General features: G+C 41.0%; 3 protein-coding genes across 3 annotated transcripts; 2 read left to right on the plus strand and 1 right to left on the minus strand.

Annotated features, from left to right (window-relative positions):
• Positions 1 to 1,029: 1,029 nt before the first annotated feature.
• On the plus strand, positions 1,030 to 6,011 carry LOC125015866 (complement C1r-A subcomponent-like). Its single transcript, XM_047597886.1, has 13 exons — positions 1,030 to 1,172; positions 1,526 to 1,739; positions 2,433 to 2,616; positions 2,708 to 2,848; positions 3,031 to 3,236; positions 3,355 to 3,502; positions 3,654 to 3,772; positions 3,885 to 3,963; positions 4,072 to 4,206; positions 4,313 to 4,387; positions 4,495 to 4,700; positions 4,776 to 4,987; positions 5,132 to 6,011. Exons 1-13 carry the CDS (start codon positions 1,126 to 1,128, stop codon positions 5,496 to 5,498), a joined length of 2,133 nt encoding a protein of 710 aa, XP_047453842.1. The 5' UTR covers positions 1,030 to 1,125; the 3' UTR covers positions 5,499 to 6,011.
• A 2,075-nt stretch (positions 6,012 to 8,086) lies between these two features.
• Positions 8,087 to 14,327, plus strand: tapbpl (TAP binding protein like). Its single transcript, XM_047598379.1, has 8 exons — positions 8,087 to 8,425; positions 8,959 to 9,171; positions 9,254 to 9,523; positions 9,631 to 9,831; positions 10,190 to 10,357; positions 10,438 to 10,538; positions 11,679 to 11,904; positions 12,302 to 14,327. Exons 1-8 carry the CDS (start codon positions 8,374 to 8,376, stop codon positions 12,364 to 12,366), a joined length of 1,296 nt encoding a protein of 431 aa, XP_047454335.1. The 5' UTR covers positions 8,087 to 8,373; the 3' UTR covers positions 12,367 to 14,327.
• On the minus strand, positions 13,582 to 18,428 carry vamp1b (vesicle associated membrane protein 1b). The gene is made up of 6 exons (XM_047598380.1): positions 17,999 to 18,428; positions 17,688 to 17,763; positions 16,571 to 16,718; positions 16,134 to 16,292; positions 15,724 to 15,775; positions 13,582 to 15,554 (listed from the first exon to the last, which is right to left on the minus strand). Coding segments are annotated over exons 2-6 (378 nt in total). The 5' UTR covers positions 17,690 to 17,763; positions 17,999 to 18,428; the 3' UTR covers positions 13,582 to 15,537.
• Positions 18,429 to 20,277: the final 1,849 nt, after the last annotated feature.

Below are 20,277 nucleotides of genomic sequence, written 5' to 3' on the forward strand. Positions count from 1 at the left end.
TGTGAACTTACTTGTACCATGGCAGCATACTTAGAGTTTATTTGTCCCCAACACCTCATAATTCTGGGGAAATATTATTATGGGCACATAAAGATAAGAGGGGCCCTCAGCTCAGTCCACAGCAGAAATATTCTTACTTTGATGTTGCTTTGAAGGCAAAATTAATTAATGCTGTGAAGGCAACATTAATTAATGTAGCATTAATTTACATACAGTGTTTTCACTGGTCTAATTCATCAAGAGGTCAGTCTTTTGTTTACTGTTCAGTGTTTTACCAGTGGTTCCTTCTTCCTCTAGGTGTCTGAAGATGTAAATGTAAATGAAATGTAAATACCTCCCTCGAGTGGTAGAATAAAGATTGTCAGTCAATGATCCCCAAACTGAAATGGGCAGTATGAAAACAATATCAAACTGGTTATTTCTATTTCTAAGTTATTTTCAAAGGTTAATTATCTGTTTTGAGACTTAGATTAACTTAGACTTAGACTCTTTGACTTAGATTGTGTACATCCACTTGAAGAGAAAAAAAACATCCACAGGACTCCGATGTAAAAAGAATAAATAAGCTATATTTATTCCATAGTTTTGTGTTATCTCCTAGTGTTCCAAAAATTCAGTTATCCTAATCAGTGAACTGTCCTATAAGAAAATCATGTTCACTCATGTTCGGTTCGCTATTTGAGCAAAGCAAACGTTGTGCTGAATTTAACAAATTGCTATTAATTAACTTATTTATCTAAGTTATTTACTTAGTTTCTTATTTAAGTTATTCATCTTAATCTATACAAATGGTTAACAAAATACAAGCTGCACATTTTACCAAACAAACCTCTTATTTTACTCCCATAATCTGAAAATAACAATGTTATGTGTTTACTTGCCATTTGGTGTGTATACTTCCAAGATCATCCTATTTCTCTGCTTTAGAGGAATTATTTGAGAAATTATTTCCCTGTTTCGCTGAAATTCAAAGTCAAATGTTGGCCTGATATTGCCAAGACAAACAAGGCATATTCCTGGCATTAACGTAGTGAGTTGCTAAACATTGGAAGCGACAGACTTTGTGACATTAATGTTTCACTTGAATGTGAGACATTTGCTCCGAATCAGCGGATCTGTTCAGTCATGGATATATCTTATCCAACGATGGGACTGACCTCTTGTATCATCTGGTAGGTTGAGCTGACATTTTTAGTTTTTGCTCTTCTGAAATTATTTTAGCATAAATTTCTAACTTGAATCCAAAAATCCCAGCATGTGCCTGCGAGTATTGGTGTTTCTTATTATGCAGTTTCACTGTATGTATGATATGTGCAATGGTCCAGATCAGTAGTGTTGTATTTTATATTTTTGACTTAATGTTTCTCTCAATATGCCGTTAGAAAGTCTCTTCAATATTATGTTGTTTCTACAGTCGTGTTGTGTCACTGTGTTTGTTCTTCTCTGTTTGCATCAACTTTGGACTAGACACTCAGGTGAACTCAGAATGATAAACAGATCGAACTTCTTTCATGCACTTTTCCAGGTTTCTCTATGCGTCAGTGTGTGGGAGCTGGCCGCTGTCCGACTCAGAGCCAGTAATGTACGGGGAAGTCCAGTCCCCACAATATCCACAGCCTTATCCTCCAAACCTGCAGGAGCAGTGGGACCTCAGTGTTCCTGAGGGTTACCAGATTCAGCTGACATTCACACACCTGGACATCGAAGCTTCTGCAGGCTGCTATTACGACTCACTCACAGTCAGAGCCATATTTAACCCCTGTATTACTCTGAACAGCGGAATAGTAGTGCTTGAATCTGAAGCTACTAGTTCATAGTTCAGAAGCCACTTTATCACCACCTGATTCAAGCTTGAATATTGACCACTGCATCTTAGCACCAGAAAACTCAGCCAATCATAACCATGTAGATATGTTGTCATGTTTTTGTAAGAATGAACATCATTATTTAGAAGTTGATGATAACTGCAGTCTTTCTGGCCTACAGTAGAGGATTTTCTTGGAGGTGTCAGTTTTCTACTGGTGTCAATCAGCAGGTAGTTAGGTTGCTGTTATGACAGCCTTTTACAACCTTTCACCAGACGATTCAGAATCACTGAATAGGATCAGCTCAGTCTGTGGTGACTGTCTGTGGTGCAGCACATATGGGAATTGAAAAGTCTAAGATGAGCATTTTTTTTTAAACAGACTGTATGATAGAAAGATGTAGCTTTGTGAGTTTATTTAAAATATTCGTTGTAGTGTTTTACTAATGAGGGCCTGAGGACCTGGTCAGGCCTGGACTCAAATTTAACACCTAAAAGACTTTGAATGTAGTTTTGGTTTGAGGTGTTGTGCAATAGATTCCATAAGGGACATTAATAATTCTCTTTTTCACTGTTACCTCAAAAAATTATTTTGCATTTGAGATTTTCACTGCAATTCTTCTTCCAGGTTCTCTACAATGATAAGCTCCTGGGAAAGTTCTGTGGCAATAAGGACTCTGCTGATGGGCATCACCCTGGAAACCAGCCCATCTTGTCACCTGGCAACAAACTCACCCTCATATTCCAATCAGATGAAAACAACCCGGAGCGCCACCAGAACGTGGGCTTTTCCGTTCATTACCAGGCAATAGGTAGCTCTTACGCCTCCTTTGTCAGCATTTTTTCACTTACCACTTCCACTGCTGCACAATCTACCACCAATTTAATGATTCCTATCATTAGACATGGATGAATGTTCTGCACCACAATCTGGAGTTGGCTCAGGTCCACTCTGCTCTCAGATCTGCCTCAACACGCTTGGCTCATATCTCTGCTCCTGCCACCACGGCTATGAACTTCGCTCAGACCAGCGCACCTGTGTTTGTGAGTCATGATCCTATCCATGTCTCCAATGAATGTGTGCTGCTGTGAATGTGTTATCACCTTGAAGCATGCTGATATTTAAATTGCTCTCCACTGCCTTGCTTCAGGCTGTGGTAGAGGTGAGTCTTTATTGGAAGGTAAATCTTTTCTTTATTCTTTTTTCCCCTTCTCACCATGCTCAGTATCCTGTGGTGGTGGCATATTTGATGAACCAGAGGGACATCTGTTCAGTCCAGGTTACCCAAATGCCCCGCCTCATGCTGTGTCCTGTCAGTACATTATATCTGTAGAATCTGGCTTGACTGTTTCTCTTAACTTCACTGACAACTTCCACATTGAGAGTGTAGACACTCAGGACGGTCCAAACTGTTTCCATCACTGGTTGCAGGTAATGACAAGCAGCTTCAATTTCACCTGGTTTTACTGAAATAATGGGGAAAAATAGACAGAGCTCTGTGGTGCACACCACAAGTTAAATGACCTGTGTTGTACTGCTTTATAAAAAGGTCACCGTCGCTGACAGAGAGCCTGTGAAGCTGTGTGGTGGAAAGAGCCCAGGACTCATAGCCACAAACTCAAACACTGTCAAGCTGGACTACCACCTTGATGATCAAGGGCTGAGCAAGGGATGGAGCCTGGACTACAGCACTCAGAGTAAGTGAGGGAGGAGAAAATAAGAATTGAAGTAAACTAGTGCCACAGTCAAGACTGTTTGACACACAATGAGAAATATTGTCCAACTTATCCGTCTGAAACACAAGGTTGGTTATAAAGTATATGCATATTGGTACATGTTTGTTTCCAGGAGTGAAGTGTCCACTTCCTGATAACGTGGCTAAAGGCAAGGTCACCCCTAAATTAGATGAATATTTCTTCAGAGATTACATCTCTGTACGCTGTGACCAAGGATACAAGCTGATGATGGTTAGATTAAACTTTTTTCCCATTACAATGAACAAGACTTACCATCAACAAAGGGCAATGGTCATTGTGTACTGGGTTAACATATTGTTTGTGCCTTTTTTTTGTTTGTCAGGAGGGTCAGGAGATTGAGAGTTTCTCTGCCATGTGCCTAAGCAACGGACAGTGGCACCTCCCTCTGCCTGAATGCCACAGTATGTAACCTTTGAGCTAAGACAAGACAAGCATTGCAAACAAATGAAGCCTTTCTGATCCTGTTTCACTGAGAAATATTGGTATGTCATTGTTTTATTCTTCTGCAGTAATTGATTGTGGAAAACCTGAAGCTTTGCTGAATGGAGGGGTGACCTTCCTGTCTGGATTTAAGAATCAGTATCGCTCTGTTGTTCAGTATCACTGTAATGAACCGTTTTATTCTCTCCTTGGTGGTGCAAATGGTAAGGCATACAGACAGTTTACTTCTCTTGTTAAGTTAAACCACTACTGTGTACCAAGGACTCTCTGTTAAACTAAATTTATTTTTTTTGGTTGTTGTTTCTTCAGTTAGCTTCACCTGTGAAGCAGACAGAAAGTGGAGATCCATCAATAACGTTATTACCAGTCCAACATGCATACCAGGTATTACACTTCATCCAGCAAATCCTAACAAAGGTCTAAATCAGATTTTCTTTTGTTCAACACCAAGTCTGTGCTCTTGAAAGTTGATATGTCTTTATCTCATCCAGTTTGTGGGCGGCCAACAAAACACATCTCTGCCTATCAGAGGATCATTGGAGGCAATGAGGCTCCAGAAGATACTATTCCATGGCAAGTGCTATTGAATGAAGGAGGACAGAGGGGAGGAGGCTTTGTGATCGCAGACCGCTGGATTATGACAGCAGCTCACGTAGTAAAACACCCAGGAGGTCACGAAGGAAATGAAAATTTAAAGGTAAGTAGTGAACTGTAGGTGTTTTCTTCATGCCTGTGCATCCAAGTTAGTTTCTCTCATGTTGTTGGTTTACAGATTTATATGGGACTTACTGATGTCACAACGCTAAATTCTCCGTTGAGAGTTTCCTCAATCCATGTTCATCCTGATTATAACAACCTACAAGGTACAGACTACAACAACGACATTGCCTTGATCAAACTACAAGACTCAATCACATTCAGCTCATCTGTGATGCCAGTGTGTTTGCCAGCAGAGGGAGCAGCGTACGACACTGGCACGCTAGGGTAAAGAAAAAGCTTCTTCATCTCCACCTTTTTTTGTTTGTTTGTTGCTGAGGCAACTTGTTAATCTGCATTGAACACTCTGCCAATTTTTTGAATTCAATTTGTTTTTAATTCACTGTAAATGTCTCTTATGTATTTTCATAGGACGGTATCAGGTTTTGGTGTCACAAAAGTGGGTAGCACACAGAAGATAACGAATAAACTGCAGTATGTGCGCCTCCCAGTGGTGGACCAGGAGATTTGCAGAAATTCAATCAATTCGGCGAAGATATCAAGGGACGGGGTGCCAGATCTGACAAGCAACATGTTCTGTGCTGGAATCCCTGACGGTACGAAGGACTCTTGCCAGGGTGACAGTGGAGGCCCCTTCACCTTCAGTGAAAACGGACGATTCTGGGTTGCTGGGATTGTCAGCTGGGGCATTGAATGTGGGCTGTCTGAAACATATGGAGTCTATACCAAAGTCAGTAACTACCTGGACTGGATCAACAAGATCATGCAGGAGAATTGAAATTTACAGTAAATGAGTACATCTGAAGATGCTGAAATAACAATAAAATTCTGTAGCTAATGCATAGCTAATTTTGCTTTAAGTGGTCTCGTCATTTTTGCCTGAATCTTTAAGGTTGTGTCTCAAAAAAGAAACTTAATTTCAAAGCTTGAAGAAAAATTGTATGAATATCAAATTGACTGAAAGTCATTGTATCCACTTTGATACAAAACTTTTTTTCTTGGTTGTTTAATTAATTGTTTTTGCCATTAAATCACTTGTGTTTGTACTTAGAACGTAGTACTTTAAAGTAGAAAGTAGTACTTTCTAAATACTTAGAATGTCTGGTTCTCCTTCCATTTGTCATTTTTGTATCATCATTATGATTCTACTCATACTTTTCCTCCATTTTGTAGTCAGGTTACTTAGTGTAACACTTTTCTTCTAAAGGTCATGTTTTCCTGTATTTTTGCCAAGGCTAACAAACAACAAATGCATTGCAAAATAATAATAAAAATCACACCCTCCACCGTGTTACTAGTCTACTGGAGAATAAGATGTTTCTTCTACAAAATCACATATAGCTTCTTCTATATCATCTGGTAAACTTGATCCAGGGGTTTTACCTTCAGGTTGCATGTTTCATAATGTTTTTCTTTTTCATTAATTTCTATTTTGATTCAATGTTTGCAGAGTCTACTACAAATGGAGAGCTTCTTATTACATGATGTAGTGCCATGTATGGAAATTATTATTTAGACAGGTATTTTATAAGATTGACAAAGCAATTAATATCTTTATACAGAATTACCATACAAAAACAAAGCAATATTCTGTGGCAACAGAATTTGATTAAAAGTGAGGTCTGTGTGCATTAACGTTGGACTAGTACCACTTAGCACTTAGCGTCTTCTAATTAGTCTGAGGATTTCTGTGTTTTCCAGTGACTACATGCTGGCAGCTGACAAACTCTGTGCTTGTAATGTGTGGGGAGGTCCACCCCTGTTAGCCTTAGCATCCCAACATGTTCAGGCAAAGGGACTTCTGGGACACCAAAGACTTCTGGATCCAACTGTCTCTAACTCATCTACATATTAAAATCTGTAGACTACTTGGGTTACAGTCAGAGCCCTAAATCAAAATGTATACAATAATCCAATTATGATGTAATTTCAACCTTTGAAATGGAATCACAATTGTTGACCATTCTATGCCGTCAAAGTGTATGTTGGATCAAAACATGATGCCTCAGTGTTTTATGGGATCAGGCAAGCATGGGGGCCAGTCTGTTCATTCATTCTCGTCACATGAGGACAATTGTGCAGGATCTAAAAATGGGACCAAGGATTTCATACCTAATGGCAGTCAGGGCGCCGTTGTCTAGCCTGTAGAGGTCTGTGCGTTCCTACATGGATACCCCGACCCCAAACCAAGCCTCACTGACCAACCACTAAACCAGTCATGCTGAACGATGCTACAGGCATCAACCTTCCCCATGGCTTCTCCAGAGGGTGAACCTGCTCCCATCTGTGAAAAGCACAGGGTGCCAGTGGTGGACGTGCCAATTCCAGTATTCAGTGGAAAACCAAGCTCCACAGTGTTGGGCAGTGAGCAGCCACTCCCACGAAGTCTTGTCTGTTAGAGGCATTCATGCTCGTGGCCAGCTGGAGTAATTCCCTTTCTCTTGGAATTTCTTGCAAGTTTTTGAAACTGTTGGGAGACACAGCAAACCTTCTGACAATGGCATATATTGATGTGCCATCCTGGAGGAGTTGGACTTCCTGTGCAACCTCTGTAGGGTCCAGGTATCTCCTCATGCTAGCATTAGCCACACTGACCCTAGTCAAATGCAAAACCCTCCAAGAGGGAAAACATACCAGCAAACTCAACCTGTAGAACCATTTCTGTTTTGGGGATCATCTCATCGTGGTCCATCGGGTGCACCTGTTGTTAATATCATCAGTACCAACCACATATGGATAAACCTATCGTTACGTCACTCATTGGATAAGCTTTACTCCACCCACACGTGGATGTTTAGACCCGCCCACTCAACTCTCCGCTACCTGTTAGCTCAGGTAACAACCGTTCATCACTCAAAGCTGGAACGCCCCTAATTATGCAGAATTTTAAACCTTAATAAAAAATAATGAGTTCCCCCACCGTACAGTTATCATGAATAGTGAAATAAACTATTGGGACCACAACCATTTTTTGTACCAGACTGTAAACATGTTTAATATTGCTATAAAATTGGGCTTTTTAACATGAGAGTCTATGGGGATTTGCTCCATTTTGGAGGCAGCCTCAAGCGGTCACTCGATGAAATGCAGTTTTTTACACTTCCGCACTGGGCTTCATTGTTCAGACCCACCCAGAGGTTGCCGCTCGGTACCAACGCAGCTGAAACTGATAATCAACCCACTCTACTACTTAACTGACCAGGTTAATATTCCAGAACTGTAACTGACTTGATGATATCCACTCATTTAAAAAATCCTTTACTTTTGAGCTGTGTGTATTTCCATAGTGACCAGTGACGCGTTCCCTGCTCTTCTGCCATTGGACAGTACCTTCTTGATCGTTCGCTTTCATTTTCTCTCCTCCGTTGCGCATGCTCGAGATTTATAAACAGCGACACGGTCCTGCACCACATTGGGAGTTTAGTTGTAGATTACATTAGATTTGACGTCGTAAAATTGGAAAAGACTGAACGTAATCGATGGGGCGAAGAAAGGCTGTTGAATATACTCTAGACTTAAAACAAGACACAGACACAATGACGTGTTGATAGCTGCTGAAATCAAAAGTGAAAGTTCCGTGGTGCTTTCTTCGCCATTATTTTATTTCATATTTTTCTCCTCTACGTATTCATTTAGCTAAAGACTTCTGCTCCATGATGATTATTGAAGTAATTTTACTCGGATGCATCATGAAGTGCGTTTGCGGTAAGAACACCGATCAATAAAGTGATCTAGAGACTGGCATATTCTCCTACAAGTATTCTGTTCAGAAACATTTCACATTGTTTAGGTTGGAACACATTATTTTAAGGCTTCCGTGCATTGCTACAGCATAATATATCCTGTGAATAATATAAAAGTTGGTAAAATAGAAATTAAAATAATAATTTTGTACAGTTTATTATAACAAATCACAATCTAATTTTCCTACAATGTTCAGTCTACAAATCAATGAATATTCACATGACTTTAAATGGAGCAGTGTCACCAAGAACTTCTATAAATCTGCAACCTGTACAATTGACTAAACCAACTTCTACCTAATTTTCTGCAAATTTAGAACCAAATTTCATTGCCCTTTTTACACTTAAAATGTATTAAGAAGCAAGATTTTTCACTGATTGCAGTTTGCACACATAACTTTAAAAATGTTCAACATTAAAATTGTGTGGCCTTATAAGTTCACAATTATGTATTTGAGATGCTAATAACATTTTATTTTGTCTCTTGCTCCTCAGCTGATGGGGTTGCAGATGTGGTACTTTCCTGCTCTCTGGTGGAGGAAGGATCCGGTCTTGGTGGAATGGGAGGCGGTGCTCTCTTCACTCGCACTCCAGCCACTCTTGTCTTAAAAGATGTTGCAGTGGGCCCTGACGAATCACTTGAAACACTCACTCCGTTCGTCCCGCCATCAGTCCCTGATCCAGACCTCATTCTGTTTGAGACCAAAGGTTTTCTTTGCCTGCTCCACACATGCCGTTATTGTAATTTATTCATACATTGTGCTGAACTCTTCTCATTCCTCTGTGACAGTGTCATCACCTGAGATCCCCAACGCAGATGTGTTGCTCCATGCAGACTGCAATGATCAGGAGGTTATGTGTGAAATCAGTCGGTACTCTCCTCGGGGATTCCAGGAAAGTTTAGATCCAGCCTATTTTATGGTGACCCTTGGTGTGGACGGAGTTGAGTTCAGCACTGCACTGATTCTGCAGACTTTGACAGTGGAGAAGGACCAGTCGACCATTATTCAAACCAAACTGGGTCTGCCCCTTAGCCAGTCGGGGACTCTACCTCTTGAAGGTGAAATTAAGATATCCAGTCTTACAGGAATCATTTGTGGGTTTATTTATTTTTTTACATACGCAATAACATTCTCCTTTCTCTGTTGTCTTTTCTTTGTGTCTCAGTGATATTCCTGGTGTTTACGCCCATAAAATCAGTATCTGCCCCTCTGAGAGGCGATGTTCTCCTCAACTGTGGCTTCAAGCAGCAGGATATACCATTAGCGCAAGAAATGGGCATTGAATGGCGACTGCAGCACAGGGGAAAAGGCCGGAGAGTTTTTGAAATGAAGACGAAGCTTGATGAGACAGAGGAGAGAACAGTTGGTGAGTGCTGTATAGGTGGATTGTAGCCGTGGAGTTAAAGCCATGTATCCAGGCACTGGGGATCCCTTCTAGTGGCTTTTGAAAGTGACAGGTGTTGAGGATGACTCATTAGTGCACGTTCACTTCAGTGGCATCATAAACCGATCAGCCGCAACATTAAAACCCCTGACAGAGGAAGTAAACAACATTTGCCATTTTGTGACAATGCAGCGGTTCTGATGTGTGTAGATTTAGATGTTTGCCATTGCTAAGACTTGCACTTCATCACAAAATAACTATCATACTGCAAGTCACAAGCATATTATGAGAAATATTCTATGTATTACATTACATGTATTCTCTTATTATCTTCCTTCAGTTAACGGTGAGAGGATGGGCTCAAGCGTAGATGCTGCCCAGGCTGTTGCCGAGGGAAACGCCTCGTTGACGCTGACTAAGCTGAAGGTGGTGGATGAGGGGACCTACATCTGTACAGTTAATGTTGGTCCTTTCCACGCGCAGCAGGTCGTGCAACTCCGTATTACTCGTAAGTTTCACCATTTTCTAATTTGTTTTAAGCGTCTTCCTCTATCCTGTGGATTCTCCATTTGTCCCTCCTCTTTCCAGAGCCACCGGATGTTTCACTCTCACAAGAGAAGCTGGTTTCGAAGAAGTCCCCCCAAACATTAAGCTGTCACTGCAGTAAATATTACCCCCTAGACGCTCAGGTAACCATCACAGTCCTCCATGTTATCTTTTTACTGATAGTCCTGTTGTACTTAGAGAAATAAGATAAAGACATTTAAACAACAATAACCAGCAGATAGAGCTAAAGTATCTGATGGGGCATTTATGTGGTTACATTGTGATTTAATTAGAATACGCATTTACATTTCTTCTCTAGTTTTTCACTATTAGGAAAACCATAAATAACTGTCCAGGTCTTATGCTGAGTTGGTAATGAAACATGCTTCACAGAAATAGCTACAGCATTTTGTCTCTTCAAGAACAAATTCACATCCTCCGGGTTATACTACTGGTCCACCCAAAAAAATCACAAGTCAGATTAGTAGCTCTGCTTTGTGAGTTGTGACTTCCATTTTAAAATAATACTAGTATTTTAAGTTTTAATGTTGACGTTACTTGGCTATAATCAATACATTTCAGTGTTAAAACAATGTAGGCATGTGGATCGACTTTCAGTCAATAATAATAAAGTGAGCTCCAGCTCAGAGTTTACTGTCCAGTGAGCAGCTAGTAAACAAAGCATTCAACATCTAAAGAGCTACATAGCTTCTTAAGGAGTTGGTAGAGACTAAACACTGAACTAAGAGAGTGAATGTTGATTCTACATATTGATCAGGTGACCAGAAAGTAATAATTGATGGATAATGTTACATATTTGTTTGTATGTGGAAAGGAACACGTTCACTGTAACAACTCACTGTTTCTGCTGCTCATCAGTGGCCAAACAGGCAGCTATTGTAGGTCTAATGCACTGCCTTGTGTTGTACCCACTTACTTGTCTGACACGCTGGCAAATTTTGTTTGTCTGTCTGTTTTTCAGAGAGTAAACTTTTAGGTCAGATAGCTTTATCGTTTTATGTTCTGAGATCTTGAAATTGTCCTTCTGAAATTAAGAGAATGAATTCATTTATTTTGTTGTAGTTTTATTTTAAAATAATTAAGTTTTATTTATCTTGGTTGTATTACATTTTACTCACTTTTATTTCCTACATTGATTCATCTCAAACGTGAAGCACTTTAATTTCTAAACTTGTGTGAAAGGTGCTATAAAAACAGAAATAAAAGGTTGACTGACTGATTCACGGGCAGGATTTGATTCCCTGTTCTCTTCTGTCTTTCAGATGGAGTGGTTTTCCCTCTCTCCTACAGACACGGAGCCTAAACTCTTTGAAAATCAGGGCTCGCTATCCAGCCATCGGCAGCACGGTGACGGGACGTTCACCCTGTCGTCTCATCTCTCCGTGCCCCCCAATGTCTCCCCAGGAACCAAAATCATATGCCAGGTGTCCCACCCAGCCTTGGACGGTCCTTACTCTATCAGCCTGGTGGTAGAAGATCCTGAACCAGGTATGTATGATGACATGCTGTTTGATGTTCAACGGTTTAATTGGAAAATTTTGACCTTTTGATGTCTTTCTGATGTCTGTTTAAATATAAGCCTAAGACTAATCAGCTGTTTAGGTTAGCTTAGCTTAAATATTTGAAGCATGGGACTCTGGTCAAACTTAAAAATCACCTCAAATTAGCACATTAAGTTTAATAATATTCTGTGCAGTCTGACACACAGGCCTGGGTCAAATCACAAATTAAATTTAAATTTAAATTTAAATTTAAAGCTATTTGTATCAATGCAGAGGTGCTAATTTGCATTACATACTGAGAACTCTATACTGTGTTTTGTGTATGTTTGCCTGCAGTGTCTCCAAATGCCTATAAATCCTTTATTGTCTTTTTCGCTCTACAGATTCCTACTGGTTGGTCCTGGGGTTCCTGATCATCACTATACTTTTCTTCTACCAGGTCATGTAATAGCTTAGTTTTAGATCATCCCGACTTGAATCTGTGCCCAGAAAGTTTCTTTCGTGTCATTTAAATTCTTTAAGTTATTTTTGATCACGTCACTGGTTATTTTAACTTTCCTCCTTTGTGGGAAATGCTCTGTAGATGTTCTTCAGGATAAAACTGGATAATTTATTTGCATGACACATTTGGTTTTGGGTTATCTTTGTTGTTTATATGTGACATTGCACTATGCAAGTTTGGAGCTAAATTCCAGGTATAAAACTCATCCATTACAATCCAAACCGTGCATGTCAGCCAGAAAACTGTTTTTTGCAAATAGGCCAATGAAACTAAGAAAAACATGACCTGGGACATGGACATTTAGTTCATGTGCTGCCTTATAAATTGTTTACTCATCATTTAATTTTCTAAAATATTAGAAACTGTACGAAACCTTACAAGAAACACTGGAATAGACCTGAAATGCATAGTTCCACATAAAAGAGACAACAATAGAAACTGGTATTTTTGTGAAAAGCAGTTCTTATGAAGTTCTGAAAGTTCCCAGAGGCATCAAATATGTCAGGCTCAATCTATGAACCCCTGTAATATTTTGTTTAGATGATGTAGTGATGCAGACTGGGATTGAATGTCTGACTCAGTGTCACCTTAACTTTGTGACGTGTCAAACACAGCCAGCGCAGAGTGTGGCAATAGATTATTTTCTCAATGTAACGAGTACTTAAAGAAACGGGAGACGAACGGAAAGTTAGGATTTTTAAAAGACAGTTAAAAAAATTAAAAGTTGGTAGTGTTTGTTGAAACTATTCGGTCTCTTTCCAAAAAGTTTACATCGTTATATTTGAGGAAAGGGCAATGAATCCAAAACTCAGAAGCCAACATCAAAACAGCTGGACGAAGAGCAGCAGGAGGGGGCGCTTTCTTTAAGTATGTGTGATTCCTTTTTTTTGTTTGTTTTTGTTGTTGTTCTGTTGTAATGCAACATGTTGTCCCTCTATGTTTGTGTAATATTAATGTGGCATCTCTTTGGATTTTACCCTTTGCAATGAAGGATTCGTTACTCAGCAACACTGTTTAAGAAATATGACATCTTCAAATTTTCTTGAAAGGTTGTCACAATTTGTATATTGTTGTGAGCAGACTGCCATCATGTGGTGCAGATGGTGGGAAAAAAAGAACAATAGATCCAGTCTGCTGAAATAATAATAACTCAGCAAATAGTTCACTTCATTATTTCTTTATTGGCATCAGCAAAAGTGGTAAACATGCATCTGTTTGCGCAAATCCATTTGCATCTTTTACTTTTTCAGGTTGTAAATCATAAAACATCTTGTGTGGTTAATTACCTAATAATATTGTTTGTACAATAGCATCAGATAATTTGGGCTAACTGCTACAATAATGCATAAAAGCACTTTGCACATAAGGTTGTTCATATTGTTTGTTTTTTTTTAAATTTTTTTCTAACTCGCAAAGTCAGTCCAGAGAACGTCATGAACATCAATGAACCTCAGTCAATTCCGACAGACCCCAAGAATTGTGTACTACGGTTCTAGTCGTACAATATTACATGTGCTCTAACAGTTCACTAGAGTAGCAGTTACTTGCAGTCCCTATTTTTCTCTCCAAACGAGTAGTTTCATCAGATTTGGCAAACTCTTGAGCATTGTTGCATTGCATAAGCAGTAATTATCAGATCAGAAAGACATTATACACAGGTCCTTTAAACCACTAACAAAACAAAATGTACAATCGGCAGTAAGATTCAGAAATGGCAGATACACAGGTCACACAAATAGGCAAAACTATGAACACCGTTTGCCATGCAGGTTAGAAACAAACACCTCATTCTGGCCGTTAACATACTGCAAGTGACACATGAGTCTGTTGTAGATGTGAGTCAGCGGGGGACGGGCGGCCAGGTGGCTCAGGGTTTCCACATCCTGTCTTCTCTTCTGTTTTTTTTTCCTGTTTTTTTCTGTTCTCTGTAAATCAGATAAACTCAAACAACAATTAAACACTCGGACAGCACCCTCAAAATAAGTCTTTAAAATGTGATGCTACACATTCATCTGTCTATGGCTGTGACTCTGTCCAAACCAGAGCTAGGAGATCTTCCTCAGTGTCGTAGAAGTCAGTTCATGTGTACAGTAGATTGTCTGTTACTGGCTGCTCGCGTGACTTTCCTGCTGGGCATATTTTAACGCCATTAAGCGTATTATCACCACTGTGCCACCCCCGTGGTACAAAAACCCAAGGTACAAATGTATTGTATAGTTGATTCATCAGTAGTTACTTATCAGGTCTGACTTAAGTTTCACCTACTTATGCAGGAAAATATATGTTGAAGTACTCCTACTACCTTTCCCTGAATCACTTCCTCCTTTCCTAAACTCTCTCACAGTCTCTTTCCCTTTTTTGCATTTTTCTCTTCTCGTCATCACTGAGCGTTGCAGAAATAAGAGACTAAGTGAGAGAAAGTCGGACAGGAAAGGGAAAAAATACTAATAAAACCTATCAGGTAAACTTGGAAAAAGCTATTAGCTACAAGGCCTTGGATCACAATTACACACAACAAAAATGACCATACTCTTAATCTACCATGACCATGTGTTAGTAAGTAGCAATGATGGAAGCAGTAGTGACGGGAGGAGTGTGTTATGTAGGCATGTAAGTAACAATTTACAAATGTAGGATTCTCAGAAAAGGTAATATGAACGAGCTTTGGCGTATCTGGGGTAGAAAGACTGCAGCTCTCGTTTAACGTCCCTGCACACTTACGTCGTCTGTACATTTCCCCCCGTATAGCTATGTTTGGTGACTAACCCCCACGTGTTCTCATGTCACAAGGATTTTCTCTCTCCCTCCTTCGCTCCCTTTCTTCCTCTGCTGCATCCTTCAATAATACATGAGGTGCGGAGACAGGAGAGAGTGTGGGAGACTTCATGAAAAAAAAGAAAAGGAGGGAGGGAGGGAAAGGTCGGACAAAGAGAGCAGAGACACCTATAAACACTACTGTCATGTATAAGTGCAGGATGGTTTGATGGAAGACTGTGTGAAGAGAGGGAGGAGAGGACTGACATCGGAGGAGGAGTGGATCTTGGGTTTCTTTTTTTTACCCCCCTCCTCTCTCATATCATCCTCAAGTCCATGTCCATCTGTATCGATGGGTTGCGCTCAGTAGAAGAAGTACACTGCAACATAAAAGAATTAAAAATGAATGTGCAGGTCTTGTCTCATGCCCGCCATCATGATGCAGCAAAATCAGTCTGAATTAATACTGTAAATGCAAATTAGGAACGGGGCCAAAACTGATATGAGTCACCAGTTAAATAAATCAAGATAAACGCGTTTTCTACTTACAGAATATTATTCCAACCACAATGACTCCAATAATACCCATCATGATCATCATCTGAAAGAGAATCCAAACACATGAGCACATCAGTAATTCTGTGTGTAGTTCAGTGTCCACAAACAAAACAGAAAATCTGGACGGAACAACAGCACTGTTACAAGCGAGGTTCTTTGTGTTTGTTGATTTTTAGTTGCATAATCTTGTTAGCGTTTCTAAGTCTGCAGTGAAAACTCCACAGTAACAGACGTCTCTCTCCCATTTACCCCGAAGCATCACTGGAGCCCTCCACAGCAGCTCATTAACAGATGGCTGTGTACTCTCCGTGCGCTACTTTCATGCTACATCTCTCGGACTGCATTAAGAGTTTCCTTCATTGTTAGCAGCGTGTGTAATGGACCCGCACTAATGTGCCCACCTTGCAGTTCTTCCACCAGTACTTGTTTTTTAGCTTGGCTGCACAGCTCTCAAACTGGGAGGCTCCGGCTTGGAGAGCGTCCGCTCTGTCATCCAGCTCTGAAAGCTTCTGGTCCCTTTCCAAAACCTTGTCCACATTCACCCGCATGATGTCTACCACCTAGACCACAGTGGAGAGGATGAGAAAGCATTTGGCAGTGGTGGGGGGACGTGACACAGAGAAAGGCGTGAGCGATTAAAGGAGAACTTAAGTGTATGAGTATTCTTGATTTATATGCATGTGACTCCTGCCAAAAAAAACAAAAAAGCATCTTAATCATTAGTTTGGTTGAGGAAAAAAAACAATGCTCATACAATATAGTCCAAATTTTGTTGATGCTGTGTTGGTAACATTAAACGCACGCCCTGAATCATTTAGTCAGGCCTAGCTCAGCTCACCTCCTCGACTTGGGCCTGTGTCTGTTGTAGCCTACGGTTGCTGCTGGTATTGGGTGGGCCCGGGGGTGCGCCAGCTGGTGCTCCATCTGCGCCAGGGGCGCCGGGAGCACCGGGAGCTCCTGCTGGTGGGGCAGCATCTGGGGCAGACCTGGAGGAGCGCAAAGAGGTGAGTTGTGTTGGAGAAATGAAGATATCTGATGGGTAGCGTCATGTTGAAAAGGGGGGTTGGGGAATGCTCCTCGGGTCAACAAGTAAATGTTAAGACGGTATGCTACGGACACAGGCTGGAACCGGTGCAGAGCAAAAAGAGGAAAAGCTGTATGATGTGCCTTAGGAAAGCAGAGAAGTAGGGTGAAAGACCAGGCTTTTAACGGAGAACAAAAAAGAGGAAACCAAGAAGGGGTGATGAATGGCTGCAACCAGAGGAAGAAAATATAGGCCACAGATGGGGAGTAGTGGGATGTCCTGTCCAGGAAGACACTCGCTGATTAATGGGGGAGAAGAATTTAATAAGAAAGAAAAAGCAGAGGAGGAGGAGGTTCTGGTCATGGATACCAGAGTTTAGTGAGAGCAGAAAAGGATAAAGGGTTAATCCAGCAGGGGGGGATGAGGATGGGGTTACACAGGAGATTTAAAACTGAGCAAACAAGCTCTGCAGTGGAGCGCCGTTGAGGTGGATGGTGGACAGTTTGATGTTAATAACAGTCACTGATGGGGGGGTTCATTTTTTTTTTAAAAAAAAAAAAACAATTTCTCAGGAGATTCTAGCGAAAATAAAATAACCCTAAAGATAACTCTTAATAATCTATCCAGTTTACTCAGCCCAAGGCTTCAGAGTGACAGCAGTCAACATCAATGCATAATTTAGTGCGGCTGTGTGCGGAAATTTCACTTGCGTCAGCAAAACCCATCAAGCTGAATGAAATCAGCGCGTTTTCAGAGTCCCACCGCAAAAACACAAAGCCAGAAACAGAAAAATAACTGAATTAAACGTGCAGCTGCCTTGTACCGTATCTTAGGCTCTTGTACGTTGTTGTTGCGGGGGGGAAAGCGCAGTTAAAAAAAAAAAAAAAATAAATAAAAAATAAAAAATAAAAAAAGACGCATTAATACTCACATCTTCTATGCAGCTGTGAAGTGACTCACGGAGAGCGGAGGAGGGGTGACCGGCCGAGAGGGAGGAGAAGGAGGGTCTGAAGTACAACGCGAAAGAAGAAAATATCACAGTAAAAAAAAAAAGAAGAAGAGATGAAAAATTACAGAAACTTGTCCCAGCGAGAGTCCGAACGGTTTTAATTAACAAACAGATTTAAGTGCTGCGCTAACAGTAACGACAGGCGCAGGGTCTTGGTGCAGTGGCTCTTCTAGCGATGCATTTATAGCTACTATAGGTCGTCAGCAAAAGTACCGCAATACAGAGCCGCGTACACAGGTCGGGTGATAATTCACTGCGTGGCTGGAGTGGGGAAGCAGGAGGCGAAGGAGGGCAACGGGAGCTCAAACTTCCCAAGGATAATCCGTTTAAGAGAAATCCACGGATGTCGCGATCCCTGCAGGACTCCAGCTCCTCCAAGTGATGCTGAGTCCTCAGAGGTGCTCCTGGATGACGAGACGCAGCACTGATTGGCTGGCTGCTGAGCTGCCTCCTCTGAAAGCTACTAGCAAATGCGTGCAATTTCAAAATTAAGGGGAAAAAAGTGCAGTCGTGGGAAATCTGTTGTCTGTCTTTAATTTCTGTCACCCCCCACCTCTCTCCCTCTCTCTCTCTCTGCTCGTCTTGTAGAGAGTGCGGTAGTAAAGTCTTCTGGCACCAACTGCAATAATGCGTCTCTTCTCCTGCTTTCTCCACTTGGACTCGTAACGACAGTGCGGCACCCCTCCCCTCCCCTACCCCCTCCTCTCCTCCTCTTTCTCCCATCACACTTTGCAGTACTGCAGCCCTGTGTCGGATGGGGCGGCGGGACGATACTGCGGTACAGTGAATGCCTACAGTGTTGACTCGACTGTTTCCTCCATGGCCTGAGATTTTCACAATTCTCTCCTCCTCCCACTTTTCTTTTTCTGTATCACATTTCTCTTAAGTATAGCTTCATCCCCGTTCCTACAGAGTCCTGCGTTTGATATAATTGATTTGTTTCCATTTTGACACAACTCTATGCAGGTCAGCCACTGGAAATAGGAAAAAAAAAACTCTCAGGACAAAAGGGCCAAAGGACAGATAAAGAGAAGTACACCGAAATATGTTGCTCTTAAGCTGTGGGGGAGAAAGAAAATCACAGGCACACGTAAGAACAGCCCCATGTTCAGTCTTGCTCGTTTGGGCAGGTTAATATGGCTTAAGACACATTTAGTGCCATTTTCTGTCTAGCAATGTTTTAAGTGGAGGTATTTTCTTCACGTGACCACTTGTCTTGGAGTTCATCTATTGTGGAGTATTTTCAGTATACTGCACGGCTTTAAAAAACGACAAACTGTAGCCATCAGTGAGACCAATAGCCTATGTCTCATTTTTTATTTATTTATTTATTTTTTCACGGGGCAACAAACAATTGCGTGGTTAGCCTGTCTTGACCAGTGACTGTATATACGAGGCCTTGACCACCGACTGAAGAAAAGTGGACGCCATGACAACTCTTCAACAGTGAAGCTAAAGCACGTGGAGCTCCGCCTGGTGGCTGGCTGCAGTATATAGGTCACAATAAGTCCCACCCCTTCCCTGTTTGTGGGTGGGACTTGGGCCAAAGGGAAACACTGAAGTACACGTCAAATATTTATTTATTCATTCACCCAAAGATGGTTTCTGTCATTCTAGGTAGTTAAGATAATGCTGGTTATGCTCGACATGTCATTTTTGTAAGCTTTGTTTTAGTTATTTGACGCTATAAAAACAGGACGTGACATCATGATAGACAGTTGGCATTGATTCTCCTCTTTTTGGGATTTGCTAAGTTAGAATTTTGTAAGTGAATACATGTATGTTATATATAAACTAGCTAGCTAAAACAACATTTCAACAGAAGCTCCTGGGTGAATCTGTAGTTAGCATTTACAAAGTCTGAATGCACAGTTCTTGTGGAAGTGTGGTTATCGACCACACGGCTCCGCTCTTGGTGCACCTCTGGTTGCAACGGACTCTGCTGCATGAACAGTGATGTTTACACGAAATTCCTCTTAATTTATGTCATGCACCTACAGAGTTGTCATATGACCCATTGGTGTCCAGATACACAAAGGCAGGTGTTAAGATATGAACTTGACCGTTTTTCAGTAACTTTAACCCAGTAGACACCTTCAAGATGAAGTAAGAGACAAGACTCGTAACTGAACATCAGTGATGGAACTCACTTATGCCCTCGTGGCTGAGTCAGATCAAATCTCTGCAGCAAAGGTCCAACATTTAATTTAAAATCTTTCCAAAATGCCAGAGTTTGTTATAGCATCATACTGGAGTCCAAGTTGATTTTAGACTAAACTCAAGCATTAATGCATTAAACATATTCATTACTTTAATGGATGCTCTTACCCTGGGCTCTGTCTGTAACCTTTGAACACTCCTTCAGTCTAGACTGACTCTAAGAGTAAATCCTGAAGCAAAACTGTGACAGATTATTTCCCAGGGGCAATAGAGCAAGACCGAAGAGCTCATGGCTATAATGAAACTACAGGAGTTTATTTTGATTAAGAGAATACAAAATGCACATTTCCAG

The sequence above is a fragment of the Mugil cephalus genome, chromosome 11 (genome assembly GCF_022458985.1).
Source record: "Mugil cephalus isolate CIBA_MC_2020 chromosome 11, CIBA_Mcephalus_1.1, whole genome shotgun sequence".
In the NCBI taxonomy this organism is placed as follows: Eukaryota; Metazoa; Chordata; class Actinopteri; order Mugiliformes; family Mugilidae; genus Mugil; species Mugil cephalus.